The sequence below is a fragment of the Rana temporaria genome, chromosome 9, assembly GCF_905171775.1.
Source record: "Rana temporaria chromosome 9, aRanTem1.1, whole genome shotgun sequence".
Taxonomy (NCBI): Eukaryota; Metazoa; Chordata; class Amphibia; order Anura; family Ranidae; genus Rana; species Rana temporaria.
This window is the reverse complement of record NC_053497.1, coordinates 30837569-30855158: the sequence shown is the minus strand read 5'-3', so window position 1 is coordinate 30855158 and position 17590 is coordinate 30837569. Positions and strand designations below refer to the sequence as shown.

General features: G+C 44.4%; 1 protein-coding gene across 1 annotated transcript in view; it reads left to right on the top strand.

Moving 5' to 3' along the window:
- The window catches only part of LOC120913246 (carnitine O-acetyltransferase-like), an 80044-nt gene extending 62966 nt beyond the window's left edge, over positions 1 to 17078 (top strand). The window contains exons 10-14 of the mRNA XM_040323064.1: positions 683 to 805; positions 897 to 1032; positions 1397 to 1459; positions 14935 to 15072; positions 16762 to 17078. Coding sequence (XP_040178998.1) covers positions 683 to 805; positions 897 to 1032; positions 1397 to 1459; positions 14935 to 15072; positions 16762 to 16977 — 676 coding nt within the window. The 3' untranslated portion in view covers positions 16978 to 17078. The remainder of the gene's footprint in view (positions 1 to 682; positions 806 to 896; positions 1033 to 1396; positions 1460 to 14934; positions 15073 to 16761) is intronic.
- The last annotated feature ends 512 nt before the right edge of the window (positions 17079 to 17590 follow it).

Genomic DNA, 17590 nt, shown 5'->3' with positions numbered 1-17590 from the left:
ATATATATATATATATATATATATATAGAAAAATAAATAAATAAAATAGAAAAAAAAATTATCCCTTTTTAATAAAAAATAAAATAAAAATATATTTTATATATATATATATATATATATATATAATTTTTTTTTTTTTTTTTTATAAAAAAAAGGGGGGGGGGGGGTTGCCATCTGGGGACCTCCCGGACCCCAGGGGATCTCCGGGCCCCTTTCAGGTGTACTGCCTGTACCCCCCTGATGGCGGCCCTGGTGGCACATGCTGATGCTACCTATACCCATATATGGTCACCTGGGAGGGGAGTTGATTGGACTATCTTGGTACTGATAATATAGATATTGACGCGTATATAAAATTATTTATTACATAAAACTAGACAACATTAAATATTACAAGCCAGACCCCACCCAAATACAACAAATTACTGCGAACAGGAGACCCCGAGAGATTTCTGTTGTGGTGGAGTGTGACAATGTCTTTGACCGGTTTCGCAGATGTGACCGCTTCTTCAGGAGGAACCAATCATGCCTGATGGCAATTGATCTCATGAACCCAGTTCCACAAGATGGCACCATTAATGTGGCACTACATGTAGAGATAACGGACAGTCTGGTAATAATGGCCACATTTGAAAACAATCTCCTGATTGTGCAATGTCTCTATTTTTCTCACCCTATACAGACTGGTGAATGATTTGGACATCTGCTGCTTCACCTTTGCCGATTTCGGGAAGAAGTTCCCACAGAAACACAATCTCAGTCCTGGAGCTTTCCTACAGATCTCCCTTCAGCTAGCCTATTACAGGTAAGGAAAAGGAGAAGATGATTTGTTTTGGTTGGAGCATGGGGGGCCACTAGCTAGTTTGACCTGATATTTCTCCCAAACCTCTCCCCAGGTTACACGGCGCTCTATGTGCCACATGTGAGGTGGTTTCACTCCGAACATTTCATCAGGGAAGATCGGATGTTGTACGCTGTTCCTCCCCCGAGACCTTGGAATTTGTACAAGCTGCTGATGATCCAAGCAAATCGGTATCTCATGGGTTGGGACAGTCGCATGGCTATGCCATGGATCCTCAGGGGAGGAGTTATTTGATAGGATACATATCCCTATACCTAGATAAGCTTGTGTTCAATTCCATAAACTACAAAAATGCAAAAACAGAGGCATTTACGAAGTGCAGGCAGACAATCCACTCATTCATAACCTTGAGTAATATCCTGCTGATGTATTTTGTAATTAATTGGCCACATGTTTATAAATGTTAACTAAGCTTATGGAATGGAAGATTTTGCTTTACGTAGGTGACAGGGACACTTTATGCAGTTTTGTGTGTGTGTGTGTGTGTTTTTTTTTTTCCTGGTGTAATTTTGTACTGTGCTTTTGGTGTACTAGGTGGAAGAGAAGCTGTCTTTAATGCTGAGATCGATACAGAGTTATCAAACAGCTAGAGAGCAGGTAAGAAATGTCATTTAATTTATTTTACCTGGTGTTTGTAAACACTGTTAGTTTTTTTTTTTTTATAAAAAAAAACAAAAACAAAAAAAAAACACGCCTATACTTGCCTGCTCTGTGCAATAGTTTAACTACTTCAGTCCCGGGTCATAGTAACGGTTTCCAGGTGGCTCTATAAATCTGGGAGGCCATCTTTTTACGGCCTTGGGTCTTCCGGACACTGGGGGGCGCGTGTCACCGCGATGCCGATGCGCGTGCCTGGTGGCCGCGATGTCCGCCTAGGTACCCGCGATCAGCAGTTTTAGAGCAGGGACGTGGAGCTCTGTATGTAAACACAGAGCTCCATGTCCTGTCAGGGAGAGGAGACTGATCTATGTCCCTTGTACATAGGCAGGGTTGGACTGGCCATCGGGACTACCGGGAGTTTCCCGGTGGGCCGATGGCTCAGTGGGCCAGTTGTCACTCAGGGGCGTTGGGAGGGGGTGGCTAAAGCCCCGAATGGGTCCCCAAAAAGCCCGGAGTCCGCCCTGACTGTAAACATCCAGTGATGATTGGTGGGCAAGTGGGGGTGTGCGGCCGCAGTGAGAGTGGAGCTGTCAAAACGATGTCGGGGATGGGCGGGGCCAATATGCGGGGGCACCCCCATCATCAGTGCTTAGATGTGACAGCTCCACTCTCACTGCAGCAGCAAGCCCGATACCAATGTGCGGGGCCCCTTTCCTCCAGTACATAGCAAACACTGCCTGTATACACTCTGACAGTCAGAATGTATACAGGCAGTGTTTGCTATGTACTGGACGAAAGTGGCCCCGCACATCGGTATCGGGTCGTGCGGCTGCAGAGTCTGACTGCTGGCTAGGGAGGAAGGTGGTGGCCGCACCCGTTGCAACTACTGCATGTGCACGGTTCCAGTGCAGGCTGCAGAGTATCGCTGCTGGGTGGCGTGCATGTGCAGGGTGGAGTGCATGTGCAGGGTGACAACAGTGAACCTGTTGAACATCCTGCCTGTGTGTCCTCTCAGACCTCTTCTCTCCCGTGTAACTCCTCCTCCTTCCCCCCCACAGCCGCTTTCATCCATACAAACAATAGAAGACAGACTGTCCGAGCAGAAGGCGGAGATGTCCAACTTTTCAAGTTAAAAAGCCTGTGATTGGTTGCTAGGGGCAGTCCTAGCAACCAATCGTCTGTCTGTAACATGGAAAGTTGAACAGCTCCCGCCTTCTGCTTGGACGCTTCGCATCCTCTGAGTGTCTTCTCCCTGCTGTGTAAGGTAAGGGAGGGGGCACTGACATAAAGGGAGCTGTGTTGGTTGCAAAGAAAGACGATGGCTGTAAAGGATACCAGAAAGGAGGGGACTGTGGAAGGAGGGGGGGACAGTGTTTGTGTAATGAGGGGGGACAGTGTTTGTGTAATGAGGGGGGACAGTGTTTGTTTAAGGAGGGGGGGGGGACAGTGTTTGTGTAAGGAGGGGGGGGACAGTGTTTGTGTAAGGAGGGGGGGACAGTGTTTGTGTAAGGAGGGGGGGACAGTGTTTGTGTAAGGAGGGGGGACAGTGTTTGTGTAAGGAGGGGGGACAGTGTTTGTGTAAGGAGGGGGGGGGGGCAGTGTTTGTGTAAGGAGGGGGGGGGGACAGTGTTTGTGTAAGGAGGGGGGGGGACAGTGTTTGTGTAATGAGGGGGGGACAGTGTTTGTGTAATGAGGGGGGGACAGTGTTTGTGTAAGGAGGGGGGGGCAGTGTTTGTGTAAGGAGGGGGGGGCAGTGTTTGTGTAAGGAGGGGGGGACAGTGTTTGTGTAAGGAGGGGGGGGGGGCAGTGTTTGTGTAAGGAGGGGGGGGGACAGTGTTTGTGTAATGAGGGGGGGACAGTGTTTGTGTAATGAGGGGGGGGGGCAGTGTTTGTGTAAGGAGGGGGGGACAGTGTTTGTGTAAGGAGGGGGGGGACAGTGTTTGTGTAAGGAGGGGGGGGACAGTGTTTGTGTAAGGAGGGGGGGGGGGGCAGTGTTTGTGTAAGGAGGGGGGGGGGCAGTGTTTGTGTAATGAGGGGGGGACAGTGTTTGTGTAATGAGGGGGGGGGACAGTGTTTGTGTAAGGAGGGGGGGACAGTGTTTGTGTAAGGAGGGGGGGGACAGTGTTTGTGTAAGGAGGGGGGGGACAGTGTTTGTGTAAGGAGGGGGGGGACAGTGTTTGTGTAAGGAGGGGGGGGACAGTGTTTGTGTAAGGAGGGGGGGACAGTGTTTGTGTAAGGAGGGGGGGGACAGTGTTTGTGTAAGGAGGGGGGGGGGGCAGTGTTTGTGTAAGGAGGGGGGGGGCAGTGTTTGTGTAAGGAGGGGGGGGACAGTGTTTGTTTCAGGAGGGGAGTCAGTGTATGTGTCTGTGATTTTTTTTAATATGCAGCAAGGCGGGGGGGGGGGGGGTAAATGCACTGCCGCTGGTCATTGTAACTGATTTATTAGACCCCTTTCACACTGAGCCGCCCATAGCGTCGGCAGTAAAACGCCGCTATGTTTACCGCCGACAACTGCGTATAGTTTACTGTTTTTGTGCGTGTTTGCAAAAATTAAGTGGGCCTGTCTGGATGAAGTCCAGGGCCAAATTTTTGTCCCAGTCCACCCCTGTACATAGGGACACAGCATCGGTCACCTCCCCCAGTCAGTTCCCTCCCCCCACAGTAAGAATCACTCCCAGGATACACATTTAACCCCTTCCTCACACCCTAGTGTTAACCCCTTTCCTGCCAGTCACATTTATACAGTAATCTGATCATTCCTGTCAGGGCCGGATTAACAATGGGGCTGATGGAGCTGCAGCTCCAGGCCCCTTTCTCAAGATAGGCCCATTTGCCAAAAAAAAAAAAAAAAAAAAAAAAATTTTTTTTTTTTTTTTTTTAAGAATTTTTTTTTTTTAAGATCGAATTTGGGGGGTTGTAGCTCGATGACCAGAGGTCACAGAAACCCCACATTTGGGGGTAGGCATGGGAAGAGCTACCCCACAACTGGTTAAAATATGGGATGGCTATCATTTATGGTTCCGGAGATACGGGCCTGCTTGCACAGCCTGTCAGAAGCTACATTCAGAGCGGCCAATATAAATACAAGCTGACACACTACAGCAGACTGATAGGATCACAGTGCTTATAATAATTATTTGTATATTACTCATGGTAATTAACCCCTCGCCACCCAGGCCAATTCTGACACTTCTCTACTACATGTAAAAATCATCATTTGTTTTTTGCTAGAAAATTACTCTATGGTGGGCTTTGCACTTTTTATGTTGCAGGGTACAGAGCTGCACGATTCTGGCTAAAATGAGAATTGCAATTTTTTTGCTTAGAAGATAGATCACGATTCTCTCACGATTGTTGCGGCGTAACATCATCTTTCACATTAAAACAAACAAAACAAAAAAATGGGCTAACTTCACTGTTTTGTTTTTATGTTTTTTTCTTATTCATTGAAGTGGGAAAATGCAGTGTGACATAACATATTGCAGCAATAGCCATTGTATTCCCCGGGGTCTCTGCTAAAATATATATAATGTTTGGCGGTTCCAAGTAATTTTCTAGCAAATAATATTGCTTTCTAACTTAAGAAACAAGTGTTGGACTTTAAGTGGTTACATTTAGTTACAATGTTAGTTACAATGTTTCATTTTGTTTACAAACTTCGCAGACTGCCCAGATTTGTTCTTTACACACAGAAGTTTATCCCTTTGATCTAAGAAGGAAGTGTCAGTTACAATGTTTCCTGTTAAAAACTTGGCAGACTGCCCAGATATTTTCTTTTGACAGCTGAAAGTCTCTCCACTTGTTATATGAGAGAATCAGCAAACTCTGCATTGGAGATCGTCAGGGGGGTTGAATCGACATCACGATTTTTTTAACGATTAATTGTGCAGCTCTAGCACGGTATATGCGCAGCAATTTTTCAAACATGTTTTTTTGGAAAAAAATGTTTCATTCATTAAAAAAACAGTTAGTTAGTTAAGTTAGCACAATTTTTTTGTAAAGCATCCTAAGCGATGCTTTACATTTTTTTAGGTTACATGTTTAGAGTTACAGAGAAGGTCTAGTACTAGAATTATTGTTCTCGCTCTAACGATCGTGGCGTATGTAACCTGTGTGTATCTGGCTCTGATACTACCAGTGCCTACCCAGCCACTGACTAGTATCTCTCCCCAGCCTGTCCCCACACACCCTCTCACCTGCTGACCTGTGGATGGGGGAATCACTCCTGCAGTGTTATTGTGTTCTGCCAGTGAGTACAATGATCAGTGTTGCTAACTTTAGCTGGCAGCACTGATTGTTTTAAGAAAAAAAACAGGCTGGTTGTACTCAAGTTGATTAATAGATTGACTTGTGTAAAACCAGCTAGCCCATACATAGATTGACTATGGCTGGTCTCTGCATAATTGGCGTAATTTCAATCCATGTATGACCCGCTTAACCACTACGTAGTCCCTAAATATCCTTCCACTCCTGTACATAGTGCTCACTGTCATACTCTCCATACTCCTCTCCTGTACATAGTGCCCACTGTCATACTCTCCACACTTCTCTCCTATACATAGTACCCACTGTCATACCCTACACACTCCTCTCCTGTACATAGTGCCCACTGTCATACCCTTCACACTCCTCTCCTATACATAGCGCCCACTGTCATACCCTTCACACTCCTCTCCTGTACATAGTGCCTGCTGTCATACACTTCTCTCCTGTACTTAGTGCCCACTGTCGCACCCTCCACACTCCTCTCCTGTACATACTGCTCACTGTCATACCCTCCACACTCCTCTCCTATACATAGTGTTCACTGTCATACCCTCGACACTCCTCTCCTATACATAGAGCCCACTATAATACCGTCTACATTCCTCTCCTGTACATACTGCCCACTGTCATACCCTCCACACTCCTCTCCTGTACATACTGCCCCATCATACCCTCCACACTTCTCTCTGGTACGTACTACCCTCTGTCATACCCCCTCACTCTTCCTGTACATACTGCCCATTGTCATACCCTTCACACTCCTCTCCTGTACATAGTGCTTTTTTCCGTACCCTTTGTACTCCTCTCCTGTACATAGTGCCCACTGTTAGACCCTCCACATTCCTCTCCCTCACCTGCACATACTTCCCACTTATATACCGTCCATACTTCTCCCCTATGTCGCTTACCCACAAAAACAGTTCTTTAAAATTATACTGAATACCCTCAATGTTACCAGCTCTAGAAAGGACACACTTTTGTTAGTTCAACTAAAGGAAATCTCAGTTCTCATATTTGTTCTGCCCCATTATTAGTACTCATTTAATTTTGTGATTACTACTATGATGTATAGAGGAACATCGGAGATCTCAGCTACTAAATATAGCACTTATATAAAAAAGTGGCCCTGAAAATATTTTTTAAATGTTGGCAACTGTGCACTTAGGCACTGCCCAAGGGCCACCGTCCACCGGGTCAGTAGGGGGCCCCATGAGAGGCTCCTGGGATCCTGTGATAATAAAGTGGTAGTAAACTTTCCTGACATTACTACTTTTTAGAGGCCCTGGGGTAGGTTATGCCACAACGTACAAGTATGCACAGCATATTAGCACATTAGTGTACACTTCAATTTTCAGACTGAGCCCTCCAGTGCTGCGCTGCGATGAATCAGGCGGGGCCCGGGCGCTTCCATCTTCACCCGGTCTTCCGTCTGGGTTCTGTGCCTTTGGTCACTTGCCTTGGCTGGGCTGCGTTCATGTCATTCCCACGCATTTATTTATTATTTATTACACCCCATTCACACCTCCGCGACAAAACGCCCGACGCCGGCCGCTCGTGCCGCTGGAGGGGAGAATTCCCATTGCTGTCTATGAGATGGTTCACATCTCATAGACGCCGTACACCTGCGGCATGAAAAAAAGTCCCGGACCCTTTTTTTCAGGCGGCATTGGCGTTCGGCCATACAAAGCAATAGGAAGGATTTGTAAAAAAAAAGTTACACTATTCGTGGAAAAATACGCCGCGTACGCGGCGTTACTTGTCGCGGAGGTGTGAATGCAGCCTAAAAGGCCCCACCAAAATCCTCAGCACCAGGCCCATGATGTTCTTAATCTGGCCCTGATTCCTGTATTAAATTGTATTGTAACTATAATGTCTTCCCTGATGTTGTAAAGCGCTGCGTAAACTGTTGGCGCTATATAAATCCTGTATAATAATAATAATAATCGGTGCATTTTTATAGCACTGTTCGCTATATAAATGTGAATGGTCCCAAAAATGTGTCAAAAGTGTCCCATGTGTCCGCGGCAATATCGCAGTCCTGACAAAATTCGCAGATCGCCGTATTACTAGTAAAAAAAAAAATAATTAAAAAAATGGCAGAATTCTATCCCCTATTTTGTAGCCACTATAACTTTTGCACAAACCAATCACTATACGCTTATTGCGATTTTTTTTATTTTTTTTTATTTTTTTTTTTTTATTTACCAAAAATATGTAGAATGCATATCGGCCTAAACTGAGAACATTTTTTTTTTTTTTTTTCTAAATTTGATATTTATTATAGCAAAAAGTTAGAATTTTTTTTTCAAAATTGGCGCTCTTTTTTGTTTATAGCGCAAAAAATAAAAACTGCAGAGGTGATCAAATACCACCAAAAGAAAGTTCTATTTGTGGGAAAAAAATGACGTCAATTTTAATTTATAGCGACGCAGTGTTGAAAGCTGAAATTTCGCCTGGGCAGGAAGGGGGTATATGTGCCCAGTAAGCAAGTGGTTAACATTCTAAAATATCAATGATCACATTGCAGTTCTGTGATCTTTATAAACAAAGCGTATATGTTTCTATAGTCTCTGAACTTCTTGTTTGTATCTTCTTATCCATTATATGAATATCTTACATTTTACAGTGAGATTACTTCATATTAAATTCATACTCACCAAAGTGTGCTCTTCCTGGACACAGGAGGGATCGGGAGAAAGGGAAAAACAATAAACTGCATTAATAGTGTATGGAGCGCTGTGCATTTTGTAGTATTAAAGCTACTTAAATATTATAAATATTTTAAGTGAAAATTGCACTTTGATGTATATTTGAAAAGGTGCCTACTTACATAGTTACATAGTTAGTCAAGTTGAAAAAATACACAAGTCCACCTACAGTAGTTCTACCATAAAAAAATAAATAAAATAAAAGTATCGTACAATCCCATATACAAAATTCTATACCCACAGTTGGTCCAGAGGAAGGTGAAAAACCCCAGCAGAGCATGATCCAATTTGCTACAGCAGGGGAAAAAATTCCTTCCTGATCCCCCGAGAGGCAATTGGATTTCCCCCGGATCAACGTTACCTATAAATGTTAGTTCCATAGAGACAGGAAAATGCAAAGTTTATGTCCTGCGTAGTTCCACGCAGACTGGTGAATTACAAGTGTAGTATACTTCAACGGAGATAGGAAAAATGGAAGCATGGTGTTCTAGGGGAAAAATGGATATTACCGCGCTTATCAAAGGAGGGGAAACAGAGAGGGGAAGAAAGGGGGAGGGGAAATGAAAGTGATGAGAAGTGGAGGTACAGCTGCGGCACTGGAAGGTGTATCAAACCATAAGCAATTGAAAATGGGGAGGGTAGTGCTGCGCTAATCAGTGGTGAATGGATAAGTGAATAAACAGGTGGGGGAGGGGAATGAAAGTAGGTGTAATTGAAATGAGGAGCAATATAGCCCAAATGGCATCAGCATAAAAATAAATATAAATGATCAGTGAACAATAACAGTAATGGTGCAAATCATATAACTACACAGGTTCCTCTTAATGTGATGAAATACACTATAAGTAATGGTGCAAAAAAATTTTTCAGGTAACTGTGCTAAGTGACACTCCTATATTGGTGATAAACAGTCCATCAACAGAGTTTGAAAAATATTAGCAAAAAATATAAGTAAAATTTCAAAAGTCCAAGAAAGCAAAAGTGCAAGTGTAGGTCCGCAATATGGAGTGAGAGAAAAATGGGTATCCAGTGATCCTTTTAGGGTAAGTAAGGATGTCCCCTTACCTTACTGCTGTAAGGTAACAGCATATAGATCCAACCACATTAGATGGTTCACTCGATGGGCTCTGATCCAACAACGGCAGGTCCTCCTTGGGGTTCTCGTCCCAGATTGGTCAGTTTCTCGCCCCAAAGAAATAAAGCATCGATGGTGTGATACCGTTTTAAAAATTTTAATTCTCAAAGAAAATAGACAGGGGTACTCACATAATCCAAAATACAATTGAGCATGTAAAAAAGAGGGGCAATCTGTCGCCAACGTCACCTCCGATACCTCTCAGTGGACTCATGCGCATTCGTCACTATCATGTGACTCAGGATCCCTCCTGAGGAAGTCACATGATAGTGACGAATGCGCATGAGTCCACTGAGAGGTATCGGAGGTGACGTTGGCGACAGATTGCCCCTCTTTTTTACATGCTCAATTGTATTTTGGATTATGTGAGTACCCCTGTCTATTTTCTTTGAGAATTAAAATTTTTAAAACGGTATCACACCATCGATGCTTTATTTCTTTGGGGCGAGAAACTGACCAATCTGGGACGAGAACCCCAAGGAGGACCTGCCGTTGTTGGATCAGAGCCCATCGAGTGAACCATCTAATGTGGTTGGATCTATATGCTGTTACCTTACAGCAGTAAGGTAAGGGGACATCCTTACTTACCCTAAAAGGATCACTGGATACCCATTTTCCTCTCACTCCATATTGCGGACCTACACTTGCACTTTTGCTTTCTTGGACTTTTGAAATTTTACTTATATTTTTTGCTAATATTTTTCAAACTCTGTTGATGGACTGTTTATCACCAATATAGGAGTGTCACTTAGCACAGTTACCTGAAAATTTTTTTTGCACCATTACTTATAGTGTATTTCATCACATTAAGAGGAACCTGTGTAGTTATATGATTTGCACCATTACTGTTATTGTTCACTGATCATTTATATTTATTTTTATGCTGATGCCATTTGGGCTATATTGCTCCTCATTTCAATTACACCTACTTTCATTCCCCTCCCCCACCTGTTTATTCACTTATCCATTCACCACTGATTAGCGCAGCACTACCCTCCCCATTTTCAATGGTGTTCTAGGGCTTGCTGCAAATATCTCTATGCTATGCTATGCATCCCATCTATTTGTCCTGTAGCGATGAAATGTGTTTACTAAGTCTGTTCTGATTACACAGTGGGCCAGTAGGGGGTAATCTATAGCTTCAACCTATGTAGGAAGGCTGAGAAGCGCCAATATTCATTACATCAATTCCTGGATATATATATATATATATATATATATATATATATATATATATATATATATATATATATATATATATATATATATATATATATATATATATATATATATATATATATATATATATATATATATATGGGAGGGGGGTTTTCAAGAAAAATGTGTATTACAGGTACTGTATGTGTGCACATACACATAGCTCCCAACTGTCCCGGATTACGAGGGACTGTCCCTGATTCGGAGCAATGTCCCACATTCCTCCTCATTTTGGTCTGTTCTATATAAATGTATATAAAATGCACTATTTATCTATCAAAGTGTTTCCCAGCACTAAACCTTTCATTTGATTTCTAAATTGCTGCATTTGTAAATTCCAAAAGCCAATATAAAGTAATAGTAGTGGTGAAAAAAGCACTTGTGGGTTCAACCTATTATTTATTATTATTATCATTATACATGATTTATAAAGCGTCAACAGTTTACGCAGCGCTTTACAATGTATAGGGGGGACAGCACAATTACAGTACAGTTCAATGCAGAAGGTACAGGAGGGCCCTGCTCGTAGAGCTTACATTCTAAAGGGAGGGATTGGTGGTACAAAAGGTAATACCAATCTCTTTAATTTTTTTGTACAATTCTCCTTTAAGGGGGCGTGGCAAGGGGTGTGTCCTATGCCTGCATACTTTTGCTGATAGGTGTCCCTCATTCCCATCTCAAAAAGTTTGGAGGTATGCATATTTTCCTACAGATCACAACAATTCATATACACTACTTCACAAAATTTCTTAAAAGAGCTTTCTGATTGTAAGCTGTAATGAGCAGCGCCCTCTGATTCCTCCTGTATTGAATTGTATTGTAGCTGAACTGTCTGGCCTCATGTTGTAAAGCGCTGCGCAAACTGTTGGCGCTATATAAACCCTGTATAATAATAATACTTTTATATATAGTGCCTTTTGGGTCTCGCTTCACACTATTGCAATGCAGGAAACCGCATGTGATTTGGACAGAAATCGCACCGCATTCCTGTTTAAATCACATACGATTCCTTGCAGTGCGATTTGAGCCCATTCATTTTGTATGGCTCAAATCGCACTGCAAATCGCACCGCACCCACAGTAAAGGGGTAGGCTCAGCTCCTCCTCCTCCTCCTCCTCCTCCTCCTCCTCCTCCTCCTCCTCCTCCTCCTCCTCCCCCCCTTTCCTCCTCCTCCTCCTCCCCCCCTTTCCTCCTCCTCCTCCTCCCCCCCTTTCCTCCTCCCCCCCTTTCCTCCTCCTCCTCCTCCTCCTCCTCCTCCTCCTCCTCCTCCTCCTCCTCCTCCTCCTCCTCCTTTCCTCCGCCTCCTCCTCCTCCCCCCCCTTTCCTCCGCCTCCTCCTCCTCCTCCTCCTCCTCCTCCTCCTCCCCCCCCCCTTTCCTCCTCCTCCTCCTCCTCCTCCTCCTCCTCCTCCTCCTCCTCCTCCCCCCCTTTCCTCCTCCTCCTCCCCCCCTTTCCTCCTCCTCCTCCTCCTCCCCCCCTTTCCTCCTCCTCCTCCTCCCCCCCTTTCCTCCTCCTCCCCCCCTTTCCTCCTCCTCCTCCTCCTCCTCCTCCTCCTCCTCCTCCTCCTCCTCCTCCTCCTCCCCCCCCTTTCCTCCTCCTCCTCCTCCTCCTCCCCCTTTCCTCTTCCCCCTTTCCTCTTCCCCCTTTCCTCTTCCCCCTTTCCTCTTCCCCCTTTCCTCTTCCCCCTTTCCTCTTCCCCCTTTCCTCTTCCCCCTTTCCTCTTCCCCCTTTCCTCTTCCCCCTTTCCTCTTCCCCCTTTCCTCTTCCCCCTTTCCTCCTCCTCCTCCGCAATCCAATTCAGCAGCATTTTTGGGGCGTCGTTGACATTGATACCCACTTCGGTTTGCATGAACGCGATGCAATCGTAATGTGGAATCGCTGCGAATCCCACACCGCATCAGTGTGAACCGGGACTAATGGTACCTTCTCCAAAGCGCTTTACAAAAGAAAAAAAACAAACAAATGATGGAAACAAAAAGCTCTTCATACGAATGTAGAGATCTTTATGCCTGGGTGAGTGAGGCCTAAGCAGGAGGACAGCAGATACGCACGCATACGTGCACGCAGTTTTTTTGCAATTGCTTATTGTCTGCCTTTGCTAATAATGTCCTAGTATACAGTAACCTGTTATAGTAGCATAATATCCGTCATCTTTCCACTCTCCTCCTCTCTCTTTCTTTCACATAGGGTGATGGTATTTTTAACTTGAATGTTTGGTTGCTCGCTAAATCCTTGCTCTCATTATCCCACGGATTCCCAGCAGGTGGAGCTGATAATTTTCTATAGTCTAGCACTCGTTCTCTTTTTCAAGCGTTAAGCATGCGGCATGCACGGCCTCAAACTTTAAAGGGCCATTCTCTTGAAAAAATTTAATTCTGATAACTGTAGTTATTATTATGGTAGTATTCATTATTTTTAATTCCTTTTTTATCCCACGTACCTTTTTTTTTTTTTTTTTTTTTTTTTTACCACATCTACATTAATACCAAACTGTACAGTTGAATTGGCAATGAGCGTGGATAGAACAAACTAGAACACTTTCTGAAAGTGCTTGCAATGTTCATTCTTTATTACCATGGATTAGAAAAAAAATGTAATGCAGTAGTTGAAGTTTTCCTGGCAGTGTTATTACAGTACATTACAAAAAAGTACAAAAATGCATTGCTCAGGGGAAGATTTACTAAACCTGGAGAGTGCATAGAAATCAATCGGCTTACAGATTTTATTGTCAGCTTAAAGTGGTTATAAACCCTAAAAAAAAACAAAAAAAAACTGCAAGACAAAAGCATAATGAGCTGGTAGGTTATGCCTACTAGCTCATTATGTATTACCTCAGATCGAAGCCCTCACAGCGGTCTACAGACCTGCTTCAGTAGATGGGCCAGAGACTACAGACCTGCTTCAGTGGATGGGCCAGAGTCTACAGACCTGCTTCAGTGGATGGGCCAGAGTCTACAGACCTGCTTCAGTGGATGGGCCAGAGTCTACAGACCTGCTTCAGTGGATGGGCCAGAGTCTACAGACCTGCTTCAGTGGATGGGCCAGAGTCTACAGACCTGCTTCAGTGGATGGGCCAGAGTCTACAGACCTGCTTCAGTGGATGGGCCAGAGTCTACAGACCTGCTTCAGTGGATGGGCCAGAGTCTACAGACCTGCTTCAGTGGATGGGCCAGAGTCTACAGACCTGCTTCAGTGGATGGGCCAGAGTCTACAGACCTGCTTCAGTGGATGGGCCAGAGTCTACAGACCTGCTTCAGTGGATGGGCCAGAGTCTACAGACCTGCTTCAGTGGATGGGCCAGAGTCTACAGACCTGCTTCAGTGGATGGGCCAGAGTCTACAGACCTGCTTCAGTGGATGTGCATTGGGGACATTTTGCTGCACTGGGGACACATGCTGCATTGGTAGACATGGGCAGGCTGCATTTTTGGGCATGGATAAAGTTGTTCTTAATATTTATTTTTAGAACTTAATTCTGCATAAAACATAAGTGTCATTTCATGAGATTCATGAGGACGTGTCTAGGGGCGGGATTAGGGGGCAGGACATGGTAGGGGTTGGGCGGGGCAACTGGTGGCAAGTACGCCTTGAGGCCTGGCTAGTAGCTCAGGACTTGAAAATTTTGAGCCCTGGTGTAATACATGGTGGTTGGAATGGCCTTGGAAGGACTTGTGCATTCTGCAGACTGACAATTGGTCTCCTAACATTCTACAGTACTTTAGGTCAAGTGAAGGCATTCCATAATAACAGAAATGAATGTCTCTTGTAAATACTAAAAGATTTATAGTATAAGTGTTACTTGTCATCCTAGTGCATTAAATGTAACATTAAATCAATACTTTGGGGAGGTCCTACGTGGCAACTGTCTAAAGAGCCTGCATTACTCCAAACACACTTCGTTTTGGCACAATTACCAATGTAAGACCTCCACGGTCATTTTAATCTAGTTTTTTTTTAATCTTTACTTTTACTTTGGACTCTTCAATTCTAAATAAACTTTCAAAACCATTCATTGTGAAAAGAGGTTGTTGGTTTTCCTTATTAATGGTCAACCTGAAAAAGTCACCATTGTCTGTATGCAAAGCATAAATGAATGGTTATGTTAATACCACTAGGATTAATTGCAACAATATATTTGTTTTTCCAGGTGTTACAGGGGCAGTCAGTAGATGGCACTATCTTGGCTCTGAAGATGCTTTGTATCTCTTCTGGGTTGGCCCTCCCCACTCTCCTTATGGATACATCATATGCTGTGTCTTCCCACTGGAAGCTCTTCACAGGACAGGTTTGTACAATCACATGGACACATAATGTAGCGTTGTTGGAGAGGTTGCTTCAAAGCAAGTCTCATGTTTGTATAAAAATATCCTTAAAGCAGGAACGTGCAGTCAGGGGGGGCAGGTGAGGCAGAACAGAAAAAAAAAACAATCGCGCTTCTAGGGTCGAAGCTCAGCAACCTGGGGTTACAGATACAGGTAGCGTAACTCGTACCCCACCACTGCTCAAAATTTGGGGCTCCTCGGACTTATGCTTCCGGAGATAAAGGGCTTCTTGTGCAGCCTGTCAGAAGCTACATACAGAGTGGCCAGTTTAAATACAAGCTGGCACACTCTGTCTACAGCAGACTGAGAGGTTGAGCTCACCGTGCCTCTCCTCACTTCTTATCAGAGGCTCAATGGGCAGCTTGGATTCTTGGACCAATGGTAAAGTACCATTGGCCCAAGCTGTCCAATAAAAATGATGCAGTGGAGGCACACCTCTCACTGCAGTGTCATAGAAGTGGGCATGTGTCTAAAAGACAAATGCTCCCTCCCAGCCCTCTTAAACTTCCCTAACCCTTGCTCTCCTGAAGCTCTGTCCACTAATAGGAACATGGAGAAGCAGTGGGGTGTAAATCATGACATGGAGCTTACATAGTGTTAAAGTCTCTTCCCTTGTCCATGTGACCACACTTGGTGCTTAGACGCGAGTTTCAGAACTCGCATTAGGCGCTCTATAAGCATTTATTTCAATCCAATCCAAGCAGGCAATCACTAGCACTGTAACTAAGGAGGAAAGGGTTACTCAGCGTAAGCATACATAGGACTACACTTGAAAAGCTCCTCTATGCTGCAATGAAGAACTCTCACTACACATTTTTGTTGGTCCCGTTCTTCAGATGATAAAATGCATGTAACAGTTTGTCCCATCTTTCTAGCTTGTCTTGTTACCCAAGCAGGCATGCTTACAGCAGAGCTCTGTGCCATCATACTGATACAGAGTGTCAGAATGAGGCTTCGTTTTTTTCGGGCACCTCCCACAAATTGGGTATAGATTACGGGAGGCACATAGAAGGTGGAGGACAGTAAGAAAAACACCAGTAGATCATTAGAAAGGCTAAGGGAAGTTGTTATACATGAATGCACTGACTGGTACTTTGTTTTTTTCACATCTGTGAGATTAAAAGTACATTCAGGTGCAAGGTGCATGGTACAAGTACATGTTCTTCTGCTCAGGTTGGGTAAGTTCCAGTCACTCCTGTGCAAAGCCTCAGCCCACTATTCAACTGTGCAATGCCAAAACTTCTGTTGGCCAATAAGAATGGCAGGTGTGGCTTAGCACCAAGTTGGCTTGAAATCTTGTTACAGTTCATCTTTGCCTGCAAGAGTTTTTTTTACTTATTTGAACCGTGGCCGTGATGAAGGGAGTGTAAACCTCTGAAACGCGATGGCTTTCTCGTACAGTTAAACATTTAGTAATAGATTCTTCTGGTCTCTGTGGCACCCATGCTCTGTCTTTATATATCAAGTTATTCTGATAGTCAGTCAGATTTTGGATTTTTATATTCAAACCCCCTTTCAGCTTGTTGGTACCCAGTCACATAATTACACAACCTTAGAACACTTACACAAGGCTCGTAGTGTGATGGGTGGTTGGGTACACATCTAATACCCATAATTGCATAATTCTAGCGTTCTCTCTATTTCTCCCCTAGGTTAACTCTCCCATGGCCTGTGTGATGTGCTATGGACCGCTCGTTCCTGATGGTTACAGCGTCTGCTTCTCCCCCTCTCAGGAGAGCATCACCGTGTGCGTGTCAGCCTTTGACTGCTGTCAGGAGACGGATGCTGAGAGACTGTCGGACTGCCTCCATGTCGCACTGCGGGACATGCACTCCTTCATTGTACAGTGCCGACCTGGGGAGGAATAAGCCTGGGCCATTTCTTTCCATTACAGAGATGCAGATATAAACCTGGGTATACATCGCTTTAATTTATAAACGTGTTTCTCAATAAAACAGTAACCAGAAAAGCTTGAGATGTTCCATTTATTATAAAGGTCATGCAATGGCAGCAGATTCTATTGTTGGGCAATGCCAGAAGTGATGAGCTGTGATTCAAGTCCACCAATCGAATTTCAGATCGCTGCTGAATTCTGATTGGTTTTCAGGGATAAAATAAGCATGCATAGTATTCAGTTAACAGACCCTAGTATGAGTATGTGAGTTAGGGACCTTGGACTGTAAGCTCCTTGAGGTCAGGGATTGACTTGAATTTACCAGCGGCGGCCGGTCCATAAGGGGCCACCCTCCTAATCTCCATGCGCCGGCCTCTAATCTCCATGCGGAGTGCCGGATGCATGAATTTCTACGTGCTTTTTATTTTTAGAGGCTTCAAAAAGGTTGGGTTCTGGGAGATTAGCGAATCAACATTCGCTATGGTCTTCCTGCTCAGGTTGTCCAGGAGGAAAAGCCGCCCACGGCCTTGATGGGGTAGGTGCGGGGCTGGCGGGCAAGCTAGCTGGGGTTTTTTTTTTGCGGCCCC